The sequence below is a fragment of the Schistocerca piceifrons genome, chromosome X (genome assembly GCF_021461385.2).
Source record: "Schistocerca piceifrons isolate TAMUIC-IGC-003096 chromosome X, iqSchPice1.1, whole genome shotgun sequence".
In the NCBI taxonomy this organism is placed as follows: Eukaryota; Metazoa; Arthropoda; class Insecta; order Orthoptera; family Acrididae; genus Schistocerca; species Schistocerca piceifrons.
Window position 1 is genome coordinate 170,701,408 of NC_060149.1, and position 13,905 is coordinate 170,715,312.

At 33.6% G+C, this 13,905-nt stretch overlaps 1 protein-coding gene across 1 annotated transcript in view; it reads left to right on the plus strand.

The window, feature by feature from the left end:
• LOC124722237 (P protein) overlaps nt 1-13,905 on the plus strand; it is a 60,232-nt gene that overhangs the window by 25,034 nt on the left and 21,293 nt on the right. The window contains exons 5-12 of the mRNA XM_047247428.1: nt 54-160; nt 243-402; nt 1,817-1,888; nt 2,363-2,494; nt 2,594-2,709; nt 3,318-3,456; nt 11,761-11,899; nt 13,543-13,687. Coding sequence (XP_047103384.1) covers nt 54-160; nt 243-402; nt 1,817-1,888; nt 2,363-2,494; nt 2,594-2,709; nt 3,318-3,456; nt 11,761-11,899; nt 13,543-13,687 — 1,010 coding nt within the window. The remainder of the gene's footprint in view (nt 1-53; nt 161-242; nt 403-1,816; nt 1,889-2,362; nt 2,495-2,593; nt 2,710-3,317; nt 3,457-11,760; nt 11,900-13,542; nt 13,688-13,905) is intronic.

The following is a 13,905-nucleotide window of genomic DNA, read 5'->3' on the forward strand; positions in this document are numbered from 1 at the left end:
AATGAAATAAAAGCAAAAGTAAATGTAATTTGAAATAGTGATATACTTTACAGAATGTATCTGCTGAATGGAAAGTGCCCCTTGTCTCAAGCAGAGAATTAATAGAACTTGTTCCAGAAGTTACAGTTGAGAAAGTTTTACAAATAGATGTCAGCAAATAGTAAGTACAAATATTGCATTCAACGCTAACAATCAGGGTTATATTGTTGACAAATTGTCTGTGTTCCATTTTTCTTTGATAGCAGTGACAGTCACAGTGTACTTCGTCTACAGTTACGGACAAATCTTGATGCTAGTGTGCCTGTTGCTATTGGTTATGATTTAACTCCAATAGATACACATGGTGGAATCATTTTGGCAGCTCTAGTACTCCTTGGTCTCTACATATTAATTGTGTTTGAGGTATGTAGCACTGTTTCTGTAAAAAGTACCCAGAAATGTCAAACCATTACTTTTTACGAGTGTTCTTCAGATACTATAAACTTTATAAAATGCATTTCATAAGTGTGTAAAAATTTACTTAAGACATTATTTTGTTAGAATTTATATATAGTAATATTTGTTCTTAAACTGAACTATTTATGCCTTGCAGATTTTCCCCCTTGTACATAAATTCATCACTAAAGAATGAGAAATGGACATAAGCAGAATTTTGTGTTCCAATTGTTCACAAATAAGAAAAGGCTTTCTGTGAACTATCCCTCATTTCCCCTGCTGCACTTCACATAGTGTTATTAAACAAAGTATTCATTAAAAACTTAGAAAAGCATCTACAAACACATTCACAAATGATTATCAGCAAGCACTCCAAACTAAAAAAGGAAATGCACAAAGAAACTTAGTGTGATACCAGAATAGAAGTAGATTCAGAATAGCAGTCATAAAAGTATATTAAAGTTATAATCAGTTACTTCCTACCATTAAGCATAGTGGCTTTATAGTAGTGGGAGTTGTAATTCCACATAACTTTAAAACTCTTACCCATGTAAGTTTCTTCATTAAAAATTGAGTCTTTTTGGGCTAATTTTCATTTCACATGAAAGAACTCTTCTAAATGTTTGAGAGGCACAGCAAGCCAGTTACATTTGAGAATGAGATTTTAAATCTGCAGTGGAGTGTGCACTGATATGAAACTTCCTGGCACATTAAAACTGTGTGCTGCACCGAGACTCTAACTCGGGACCTTTGCCTTTCGCGGGCAAGTGTTCTACCAATTGAGCTAACCAAGCAAGACTCACGCCCCGTCCTCACAGCTTGCCCACGTAAGGCAAAGGTCCCGAGTTAGTCTCTGTCCGACCCACAGTTTTAATCTGCCAGGAAGTTTTACATTTGGCTTTCCACAGCTTAGTGCTAATTTACACAATATTTTGAAGCTTTTTTTTTAGGATGGATGGACAGAAGTGTGTACAAATTTGGATCCTAAATTACCATGCAGACTTCAATGTGCACATGTTCAGTTGTCCTAATTTTGACGGACCAATATCCAATGTTGTACTAATGTAATGGATCAAAGCATACCAATGGGATATTATTTGCAAAAGGTCCCAAAATATAATTATTATAAATAGTGTAACCAAAGATAAAAATTGTACATTGCCATAGTGTGTTAAGAGGTTTAAACAATTAGTGAAATTATGGTAAATGAAAAATTTTCCTTCAAATTTTCCTTCAAATTGTGTTATGAAATAAACTAATTGTAATATAATTTCTATAGCATTTTATTCAGTGTCTTCTGAAGTACTTCCTCAGTAATACATATGCAATGTAATGTCTGCAGTATTGTGCCATAGTCAATGCAATTAAATTTTTTTTACAGGTTGTTCATCGTACATTAGCTGCCATACTGGCCTCAACAATGTCTGTGGCAATTCTTGCCTACTTTGATGAGGTATGTTGTCAATAACAATAGTAGTATTGGTAAAGTACAGGAACCGCATTTCATGAAAATTATGTAGACTTTCATTGTAACTAAAATAAATGTTGCTTTTAAAGAAAACTAAATTTTTTGTTGGTAATAACTTTACATTGGCTATAAAAATGATTTATTAATCTATTACTGGGGACAGGGATTGCATTAATCAGAATATGTGCCAAGTCTCTTAAGTCAGATAAATCTTCAGTTGAATATTTTAACATGAATGGTCCCAGTTGCAATGCATGAGAGTAAAAGCACAAAATCTGATTGTAAAGCATATCCTGTTCAATGGATGTAACACCAAAAATGAAGTACTAACTGTCCAGAGCAATTTTTTGCTAACAGATAAACATTTGTAGTGAAACAGTGTACTTAATTTTTTTACAGAAACTGTTAAACTTTCATTCACTCAAGATTTCATCATTTCTAGCACAATTTCTTTTTCAGAGACCTTCCATGGCAGAGCTTGTCTCATGGCTTAATGTTGAAACACTGCTGCTGCTATTTTCAATGATGGTTTTGGTTGCTATTTTTGCTGAAACTGGTGTTTTTGACTATCTTGCAGTCTTTGCATTTAAGGTTAGTGTGCATAGATTTTACATAAATGAGCTCATTTTATAGTTTATAGAATTGAGGGAACTTCTACTTTAAATATCTTTGAAATTCTTTTATTCACAGGTGACAAATGGTAAAGTATGGCCACTTGTCAATGTACTTTGTATCTTCACAGCTACACTGTCTTCATTTTTGGATAATGTCACAACAATGATGCTTATGACTCCAGTAACAATCAGGTACACAGATTATCTTAAAATATTTTTTAACTTCTCAGTACAGTAAGTAATTTTCTTAAATGAGATCTTATGCCAACAAGAACAGAACAGAATGTAACTAGTGAATGTCATCTTAAGCAAATAGAACATTAGACTTCTTGAAACAGTATCTCTATATAAAATTTTTAGTCAGAGTTCATTCTGCCAATGTAGCATTTGTAACATTAAAGAGTGAAAATCATATTAAAAGCACATGTTGCTAAGACTTAAAACAACAAAGTTTTTATTTAATTTGTGTTAAGCTCAGTAGTGAAACTAAGAAGAAACACTCAATGGCTTCTTGTAAAAGTAATTTGTGTACAGTGGGAGACAAGGGCTAATTTTTTCAAAAATTATTATATAATGGTCTTAAATTTGGAAAATTTCAAAATTAAATGGGTGAGACAAGATCATTTTATAATTTAACTCCAACAAAATAGCAAAACATTCTCAAAAGAATTACAAAGAAACATAACTTTAACATACTTGGAAACTGAGTCTTCAATGGAGCCTCCATGCTTAACTCAGTTGGAATAAAAGATTCAGTTTAACTATCTAGCTCTACTGGAATGTCTTCCTCCTTTTTCCAGGTTGTGTGAAGTAATGCAGATAAATCCTGTGCCAATATTAATGGCACTTATCATGTATTCCAATGTAGGTGCTGCCTTAACCCCTGTGGGTGATCCACCAAATGTAATAATAGCATCGAATTCAGACATACAGAATGCGGTGAGTAGTAATTAGAGAATCTGAAATAACTTTATCTTAAAATTTTCATTGAATATATTGTATACAATGAATTACAAAGTATCGAACATTAAATGTAATTACAACATCCTGTACCCTAAGAGGCGCTTGTAATTTCGTTTATTGCTCATCCATTTTATTATATACAGTGATATAAAACTCATAAGAAATTTATGTATGAGGGCTGTCAAGAAAGTGATGAACCACATCTTTTCTTCAATAATTCTTTGCTGAACATAATGAGAATTAAACACAAAAGAATGGTGTTTTATCTACACACCCTATTTTTTCCACCTAATCTCCATCCCAAACTATGGCCTTCCTCCAGTGCAAAAGAAGTGTATATGACCTGTCTATACCAACCCTTGTCCTGGTGATGGAGCCAGTGTTTCATTCTTTGTATCACCTCCTGATCATCAAGACATGTTACATGAATCGCATTCTTTAATGCCCCAAACAAGTGGAAATCAGAGGGGGCGAAGTCAAGTGTGACAGCTATGGATTGTCTGCAGATCCGTGGAGCTCCGCCAAATCACCTTCCTATGACCTCGGCTTCCATGCCCAGTGAGTAATTGTGCTTCTGCTGAGAGCAGATGCTCCATAGAACTTGTACAAGCATTTGAGAATATTTCCCACAGTTTCTTTCTCTACAGTGAGAATTCAAATGGTGGGACTTTGCATGTAATGTAAATTGTCTAAAGACGCCATCTTGAAACTGTCCTGCAGGTATGCTATTGTTGGCACTGATGAAAACTTGGCACGCTCACTCAGACTTCAAATAACACATACATAACATTTCGCATTTGTACCATTGTTTTTTGTGGAGGAAAAAACGTAGTGCATTACATTCTGAGCAACCCTCATAAAACCCTTAAATAGGGATACTAGTAAGTAGTCCTTAAATTACATATGAAAAACAAATTCTTCAAATTGTCAGTTACCAAGAAACAAAGCTGGAAATAGTAATGAAGTCCTAACCAAATGACTTGTATGACATGCTTCATGACTCTAAATCACTCCCATCCTGTCTACAACTGTTTAGTGGTGTTGCTTAATCTTGATTACAGAAATACATGACTTATGTTGAGCTGGTCAGCCACTGTGTAAGTCATTCTATTTAACTCCCTATGCAATTATTGTACTAACTGGACTGCTGGTAATACTTCAGAACTAAAAAGTGATTCCTTCAGATTTCTGGCAATTTTTTTCAAGCATACTTTGCAATACCAGATAGTCCCTGTCAGTATGATGTGTGCCTGGTCTTGGTTTAGCTGCGATTGTTCCTTCATTTTACCATGTCATAATCTTAAAAGGCAGCTTCAGAGGGCTTGAAATTACTGTTGTGGATATCTCAGGTGACATCTAATGACCAGTCTGTTAAGTCACAAGCCAAGCTAATCTGACCCATTCTGGTGATACTGCTTTCCTATTGAGAATGAAATACTCCCTGCCTCCTTTCATACTTGCCAGTACAACCCTTTAAGACATGTAGTGGTCAATTACAGATAGTGTTATCCAGATGCTTTTTTAATTGGCTAGTGTAAACCTAGATATTTTTACTTTCTCAGTGTCCATTTAACCCAGTGTTAGAGTACTGGATGTATGTGCTGATACTTTGTATATTCTGATTAATAATTCTGACACAGTGTAACAAGAACATACATAAATGGTGCTCTGTTTGCCAGTAGGAAAAATTGAAAAATTTCACCACATATAAAGGTTTTTGAAATAAGCATATTTCCCAAAAAAAAAAATTGTGGCCTTGTATTGAAAAATTGTTAGTTGGCAAGTACATAGTGGACATGACACAAGCTGTAAAAATGAATTGGGTGTAAATTCAGGTGATGCACCATTTAAAATGGACCACCAGTAACTGCTGAATTTCCACCAGTGAATTGTTCTTTCAAACTTGAGACAATCAGCAAATGCAGAGAACTATTCCAAGGTAAACTGAATGAAGAAAATACACTAAAAATCATAAATAGTAGCCCATACAAGCCTGCAGGCCATTTCCTTAGAGATGCTAATAAGATAGTTAACGTGTTGTAATTGTGCTAAAAGAAATCACGAAACTTAAGTATTTTGACTGTGCTATTTCCCTACTATTAGTGTAGTACAATGTCAAATATGCTGCCCATGAAATAGGTTTGTCACAATTGTGAATCTGAAACAGAAAGTGTGACAACTTCTTAAATATAACAACTTCCTCTCCAGGTATGCCTTCTAGAGTTTTCCAAATGAAAAGCTAAAACAAAATACTTAAGCCCACAATTTCAAAATATGATAAAATTGTTAAATGATTCTTGCTGTGGATCAGTGAAATTAAACAGCAGCTGTTCTTTAAAATTAGACACAACCCATGACACATCAGGAAAGAACAAACTGTGTTGTAAAATATTTGCATTCAGATTTAAGCAAATCATATAAAAAGTAGTTTGCAGTAAAGCAATAGTTTTATTCTATGAAGTAAGGGGCCATGGTGTTGCAAGTTTTGAAAAAGAAATAAGACAGAGATGAACGTAAAACTGCATAAAAGCAGAGGTCAAGGATATGATGGTGCTGCACCTGAGAGGCAAATAATCTGATCTGCAGTCAAGACTTAAAGGAAGTGTCCCAAATGTTGAGTTTCTGTTAAACAGAATTTGATTAAATGATCGTCATGAATGTAATGTAACTGAAGCAGTCTTAAGAGAAAATACAATGTATTTGTAATCTTTAGTGTTTCTGTTGTGCAACATAACTAAAATTGTTATAACTGACAAATGTGTTAAGACTGACACAACTGTGTTCCACTAGGTGGTCTACCTGATTTATACCAAACAAAACTTTGTACAAATTTTGCAGTGTCCATCCAGTATCATTTTAAAGAATAAAAACAAGAAAACAGAGAAGCAGCTTCTAATTTCATAAACATCTAAATTTTTAACATTGTCCTGCCTGTTATACTTAAGAAACACTGAGAAATATTAACCTATTTCCAAACTGCAAGAAAAAAATCTCCATAAACTTTGAAGCTGTAGTAAGAAACGTGAAAGTACTAGTGACATTTTAGAGCACTGATACTTAGTTGACCTCAAAACATACCCATACAGTGAATAAATTTGATATGCTTTCTGCAGATCATAGAATTGTGGATAGACTTGTCTTTTCAAGTCAGTTTTTAACACTTTTGTTGAATAAAATGTCAATAGTTAAACATAATGTTTTACAAGCCTTCAAAATGTTAATAATTATTTTTCTAGCTTATATCCCATTGTTATTCTAGAAATTGAAAAATTAAGAACAGAGCAAAGAAAGTCAGTTAGAAATAATGACTTTTAACTCTTTCGCATGAACTTATTAGCTAAACAAACTCATGTTGAAAGAATTTGGAAAGAAAGGAAATGTTCTCCGTTAAAGATCTCTCAATGTTTGTTGAAAGCACTTTACTTGCAAGTGGTATATCTGATGTATACACAGCTCTTCAGCTGTACTTGTCTATGCCAGTTACTTCTGCTGGTGTGGCAGAAAAGTCATTTTCTGATTTCAAACTATTCAAAATGGTTTTTGGAAATTAGATGCCAGTCGAAATGAAGTGCTTTAGCAAGTGTGCATGAACATGTCATTTTCTTAACTTGAATATGGTCATTTTTTGGCTGCTTAACATAAGAGAAATAGAAAAATGTTTACTTTAAGCAATGCCTTCATTTACATAAATTGAAGCTACATGTTACATTACAAGGAGTGGATCAATTTGTCAGTTTGTGGTGTGTATATCTGTTTCCATATTTGTTCTTCAAATGCAAATTAGTAAGACAACCAATGTTTGTTTGCAGGTGCACCCCCAAAAGCTCAGATACACAACTGATTACTGCATGATTGTAGCCATGATACACAAAGCCAAGAGCCATGACAGTAGTAAAAATTTATATGCCCAGAAGCTCTAAAGTTGAAGGGATTAGAAAAATGTATGATGAGAAAAAGAAATTATTCAGATAGTTAAGGAAAAATATAAATTAATGGGTGTTGGAATTTCAGAACTGGAAAATGAAGGGAAAAAATAGTGGGTGCAAATGTACTGGGGAAAGAAATGAGGAAGGTGACCAGCAGAATTCTGCACAAAGCAATTGAATCACTGGTAATATTTGGTTTAAGACTCATGTAAGAACACTGTACATGGAATACACATGAGGACACAAGCAGACTTTAGACATAACTTAAGACAGAGTTTGAAACCAGGTTTTGAACTGTGACATTTTAGGGAAAAATGTGAATTCCGATTTTTGGTTTTGAGCTGCAGACAAAACTAAACAACATTACAAAATTGTAGGAAATTGTGATGGGATCTGGATAAACTGAAGGAACCATAGCTTATTGACAAAGCATTAGGCAGAATTTGACTGAAACTGGGGAAAGAATACAGCAGAAGATAAATCGGTGGGTCTAAGATTTAGTGAAGGCTGCAGAGGATCACATAGATAAAAATAAGACATAATAGAAAGCTTTTGGCTAACAAATGAGACAGTGAATTTGACAAAACGAGAAAATATAAAAATGCAGTAAAGTTGTCAAAAAGGAACAATATCCAAAAAATGACTAAGTGCAAAAGATAGATCAGGAAGGGGCGGAGGACAAAAACAAGGCTGTAGAGAAGAGGAAGTGTACATAAGCAAGGATGAGATGCAAGGCAAAATGCAAGAATAATGAGACTGTGTGCTGAAAGACTAAAGTGGACATAAAGCATGTGAAGTAGAGGATATTCTCTCAGAATTATTGCTATTCTTCATAGTCAGCCATGACCAAATTATTCTACTTGTTCTGAAGATAACACAGGCAAAATACATTCTTTCTTCTGAAAGAATGTAATAATTCCAGTTCCAAATGTGGCAGGTGATGACTGGTGTAAGTACGAACATATTGTAAAAGGTTGTTGCAAAAATGTTAACAGGAATAAATTACAGAAGAATGGAAAAACTGATAGAGGCTGACCTTGGGAAACAGTGTGGGTTCTGGAGAAAAATAAATACGCAAGATGGTGGTGTCAATACCATTTATCCTAGACTATAGGTTGAAGAAAGGCAAACCTACATCTACAGCATTTTTAGATTTAGAAAAAACTAATGTGGAAAGGACTATACTGTTAAAGATTTTATATATAGCAGGGTTGAAATATAGGTATTTAATAGTTATTTACAACTTTGAGAAATTACATCGCTATTATGAGTCTAAGGAAATGAAAAGGCAACAGTAGTTGAGCAGGGAATGTATACTGAGAAAGCTGTGAAAGAAACTAAGAAACTTTGAAAGGAATTAAATTTCAGGAACAAGACAGAAACTTTGTGGTTTTTCTAATGACATTGTAATTCTGTCACAGCTAATGACTTCAAAGAGTGGTTAAATGGACAGGATAGTGTATTGCAAAGAAGTCATAGGATGAACATTAATAAAAATAAAATGAGGGAAATGGAATGTAGACAAAGTAAATTGATGATGCTAAGGGAAATAAATTACAAATGACACACTAGTAGTAATTTTATTATCTGGGCACACACAATTGTGAGTGAAATAGAGTATGTAAAGTGCAGACTAGAAATAGCAATGTAAATTTTCTGAAAAAGTGGAGAATATTAATGTTTTATAAAATTCTGTGGATTAGGAAGTCTTTACTGAACGTTTTTCCTGACATAATTTGTCTGTAGTGTAGTCTTGTACAGAAGTGAAACATGGATGAAAGGCAATTGTATTGTATTTTTTTATTGATCCAGGCAATCAGTGTTGTACAGCTGTACATATGATATTGGATAGGTCAAGAGAGCTATTTACAAGTAATTTTTACAAATTGATTTTTACATTATTTTGTAGCAAGGAAATTATGTATCTTAAACGAAACAGTTAATACAAATCATAGAATTGTAAGGTTGTACATATATTGGACAAGTCAAGGGAACATATTTACAAGTAATATTTAATAAATTGAGTTTACATTATTTTGCAATGAGGAAGTTGGCTATCTTTAACAAAACAGTAAATACAAATGTTGTATGGTAAAATACAAACAGCCAATACAAATGAATGTAATAGTAAAGTAGTCCAATGTATTTCATAGACATGCACAGTATATAATAATCCAGTATATTTCATAGACATGCACAGTAATTTTCAGACCTAATTTAACATTTATCATATTGTTTACATTTTAACCCCCTTTCAAAAAAAGGATCAACTGCATAAAAACAATTGTCCAAGAGATATTTTTTAACTTACGTGAGAAGGCTCTTGGGTTCTTTGTTGCTTTGATTTCATTGGGTAAATTATTATACATTTGTATCCCAACATTTAAAACACTTTTTTGGTAGCAGGTAGTTCTGGATTGAATCATATGTAGGTCAGATTGCTGCCTTGTTGCATAGTTATGAATATCTCCATTGAATTTTAGTGTGCAGTCATTGTTTAACAGGTATGACTTGACAAATGAGACGATATTATAAATGTAAGCAGAGGGCAGTGTCATAATGCCATTTGTTTTGAAATGTTGTCTGCATGATTCGTTATGTCTTAGATTACATATTATGCGTATTGCCTGTTTTGCATTTTGAAAATATATCTACCTCCAGGTGAGTTCCCCCAAAATATGATTCCATACTGTAATGTAGAATGGAGGTAAGCATAATATACGTGTATGAGAACAGATTTTGTGACTGATTTTTTGAGTATCCTTAAAATGTAACATTTAGACTAGATAGCTTTTGGGATACCTTCATACAGAAGAATGCTGAAGATTATATGATGAGAGGAAATAGCTTACAAATCGAAATGGTGAAACTATATTAAAAGAAGGGCTCAGCTAGTGACTAATTCCTTGAGTAAAGTCATTATGACTGAAAATAGAAGCAGGTGTCTGAGTAAAAACTGCAGAGGAAGACACATTAATACAGAAAGATGGTACAAATATGTCAATAGCAGTACTAACAGAGATGAAGAGGCTTTTACAGGACGGACTAGCATAGAGGGCTGCATCGAACAAGTCTTTGGACTAAAGACCATCACAAAAGACACATGTTGTAGACAACTAATTAAATACGTAATTTTAAATAAAATAGATTGTGTAAATTTCTAAAATGGTGAAGGCAAAACAAAATATCTTAAAATTGTTGGCTACTGCACACTGATTTTCCTATGATGTATAATAATTTTATTTTTCCTCATAAATTATAAATAGTGCAGAAATTGACTGTAAATAAAAGAAAAGCTATAATTAAATGGTGAGAAAATAATCTTCCCCAGTAATTTTGGTAAAATTTTATTTTTTCATATCCTTCATTTAAGTGAACCAAACTTACTGGTTATGTCACTAAAGTCAAATTTAGCAGCTGTTGTATTCTATTGAAAATTTAGCTGAATTATAGTCTGGTTCATGTATACTTGACCCTAAGTAGTAAAGTTCCAACAAATTAAAAATGATTAAGATGCTGCAGTCCCTAGAATTTTCATAAATATCCTCAAAGCTATTTTAATGTGTGTGTTCTCATGTAACATATTGGTGACCGGAAACTTAGTTGAGTGTCAGAGAGACCTGTTCCCATCTAACTTATTATTTGATAAAATAATTTGAAGCAATCTTAGTTTAATTCCTGTCCTTAAATGGCAGAAATTGGGAAGCCAACAGTCAATTAGCATATTTGCTTAAGCACCCATTTGCCAACATTTGATATCCTACAAAAGGTTCATTGTTGAGAACGAGCTAGCTGTATAATCAACACAATCCATGTGATACCTGTTCACTTAGTCACTTCTTTGATGCCACTTGGGTGAAATGACACTGGCAACAGCATGCATTTATGGTACTGGGCTGAAAGAAATGCCGTGAACTGTTGGTGGTTACGTCTTAAACTTTTTTGTGCACCCCCCTCTGCTGCCCCCCCCCCCCCCCTCCCTCCTCCTTTGTGCCTGTGCCCTTGTCAGGAGTCACTCTTGCCTTGGCCTCATAGCAGCTCTGGCTGTACACTTTGGGTGTAAACTAAAAATATCTCTGTAAATTGAGTGTAGATTTTTCCCAGTATCTGACTTGTCACACATTTTCTGAAATGTTGTGCATTAGAGAGTAGCAACACCAGCACTATGGCTACCACAAAGAAAAACACCAGATGTACATGAAGAGACTATAAAATCTTAAAAATACTGACTAAATATTGCCAAGTACCTACCACCTTGTCACTGTGAAGTTGTACACTTTTATACTAGTTCATTTGTAACTTAAGTTTTCGTTCATTCTTGTAAAAAAAATAAAAAAGTAGCATTTATTTACAGGGTGTCAATTTTGGGTCTTTCATACTGCATATGGGAGTTGGATTAGTATTTGTCATGTCATCACTCTACATCCTGCTGCGTTTCATATTCTTCAGAAATATAGAGGATCTGCGTTACAATGAACCACAAGAGGTTCAGGGTAAGTACTTTACTCCAGATTGAATTTTCCTTAAATATGGTTTTTAAAGTTTCAATTAATTATAGCTACAACCTTTCTACATTTATCTTAAAGAAAATAAATTATAAGAGACTTAACACATGGTGTGAAATTTTTCTTTGTGTTTACTAATAGTTTTTACCTGAAAAGCATAGAAAAATAAGGAATTTAACATGGGTATCTTCAAAAACTCATATCTTGCAAAATAGCCCCCATAATATAGTGATTATTCCACAGAGTTATGCATTGGCTCTCTGAATATCAGTTTTCACAACTTTGTGTTGTTTAAACAGAGAGAACACAATGTATGGCATTTAAGTTTCTTGTAAATGGACTGTATTTAATGGGAAATTGGCAAACTCAAATTCTGTGTGGGGCTCCAGAGTTAAAATTAAATGGAAATTTATACAGGGATCATATGATAGCATAATTATTTTGAAGTAGAAAAATTCTTATTTTTAACTATATCAAAGTATTGAATCTAAACAGTTTTAACTTTCCAGACAGCATACAAAAACCAAGAGTTCATTTATTAAATGGAAAAATTATATATAATTGGACCTGAATGTGGTCTACAATTATTTTATGAAAGACTAAGCTTCCCTGTTTAGACTTAATGGAATTAACTATTTTTTTTCTTTATGGAACTACCTTGCTGGCTCTTGCATCAATGTATAGGAATCCAATCATTAGACTTAATTATTCTAAGAGTGCACTTGTTGATTTTTGTATTCCATATCACCATTTCTATAGGCAACACACTTCTATCAGTTACTGAATGCTTATTTTCCATCTGTGTTGTGGTTCATAAGCATTATAACCATGTGTCCATGTGGTTAGTGAATACATAAGTGAATGTCAACAATATTGGGAAAAGGAGATATTGCTACTGACTGTAAAAACTAACATGTTGAGTTGCAAACAGATACAATAAAAAGATTCTCGCACATTGAGCTTTCAGCCAACTTTATCATTGGTTCCATATTAACTGTATCAATTTAACATGTTAAAGTAAACGTTCAAACTTCTCATGCCACAAACTGGCCAAAAACTGATTTATCAAAGGAATTCTATGGATTTAAAAATTTTCACTGAAAATATATTGAGTTCTTAAACAAATTTGTAGTGTTACATGGCATGTTGCCTAGCAATACAGTATATTAATAATGGTTTCACTTATACAAAACGTTGCAATAAAAGCAGTTACCCAAATTCTTTGAGTAATGTATAACTCATATTTAAACAAGGAAGCAATTGCCAATTTTAGCAATTTCAAAGTCTGTTGAAATCTATCAAATAATAATACTTAATTAAGAGATTAGTAAATAAATACAAATCCATCACAATATAAAACTAGCAAAATAAACACATTTTGTATGTTCAGACCTTTACTGGCAACAAAAACCTTACCTGTACAGATACAGGCATGTAAAAGACAGAACCATTCAGTTCTAGCATTTAGTATTAAAACTAGTTAGTATTCATATTTCATATTAGATGGTCTGTAACATAAATCAAAGCTACCATATATGCTGATGTGAATATTTAACTTATTATTTCCTACATATTATGTAATACAGAAATAAGCTTCTGCTTCAGAATTAATTGCATAAATGCTGTCTTAGATTTACGGCATGAGATTGGTGTCTGGCAAAGAGCAGCTGCATCATTAACATCATATTCAAAAGATGAAGATATTGTGAGAAGAGCACTACTGAAAAAGGTGAAACACCTTACAAGAGACCTTACAGAGCGAATAAACAATGAAGGGTAATTATCTTCTTGAAACGTAAGTCATTGTGTAGTTTAATGTGAAATCATTCATACAGTGAGCTTCATCTGATTAGTGTCCGCCCCGGTAGCTGAGTGGTCAGCGTGACACTGTCAATCCTAAGGGCCCGGGTTCGATTCCCGGCTGGGTCGGAGATTTTCTCCGCTCAGGGTCTGGGTGTTGTGTTGTCCTAATCATCATTTCATCCCCATCGACG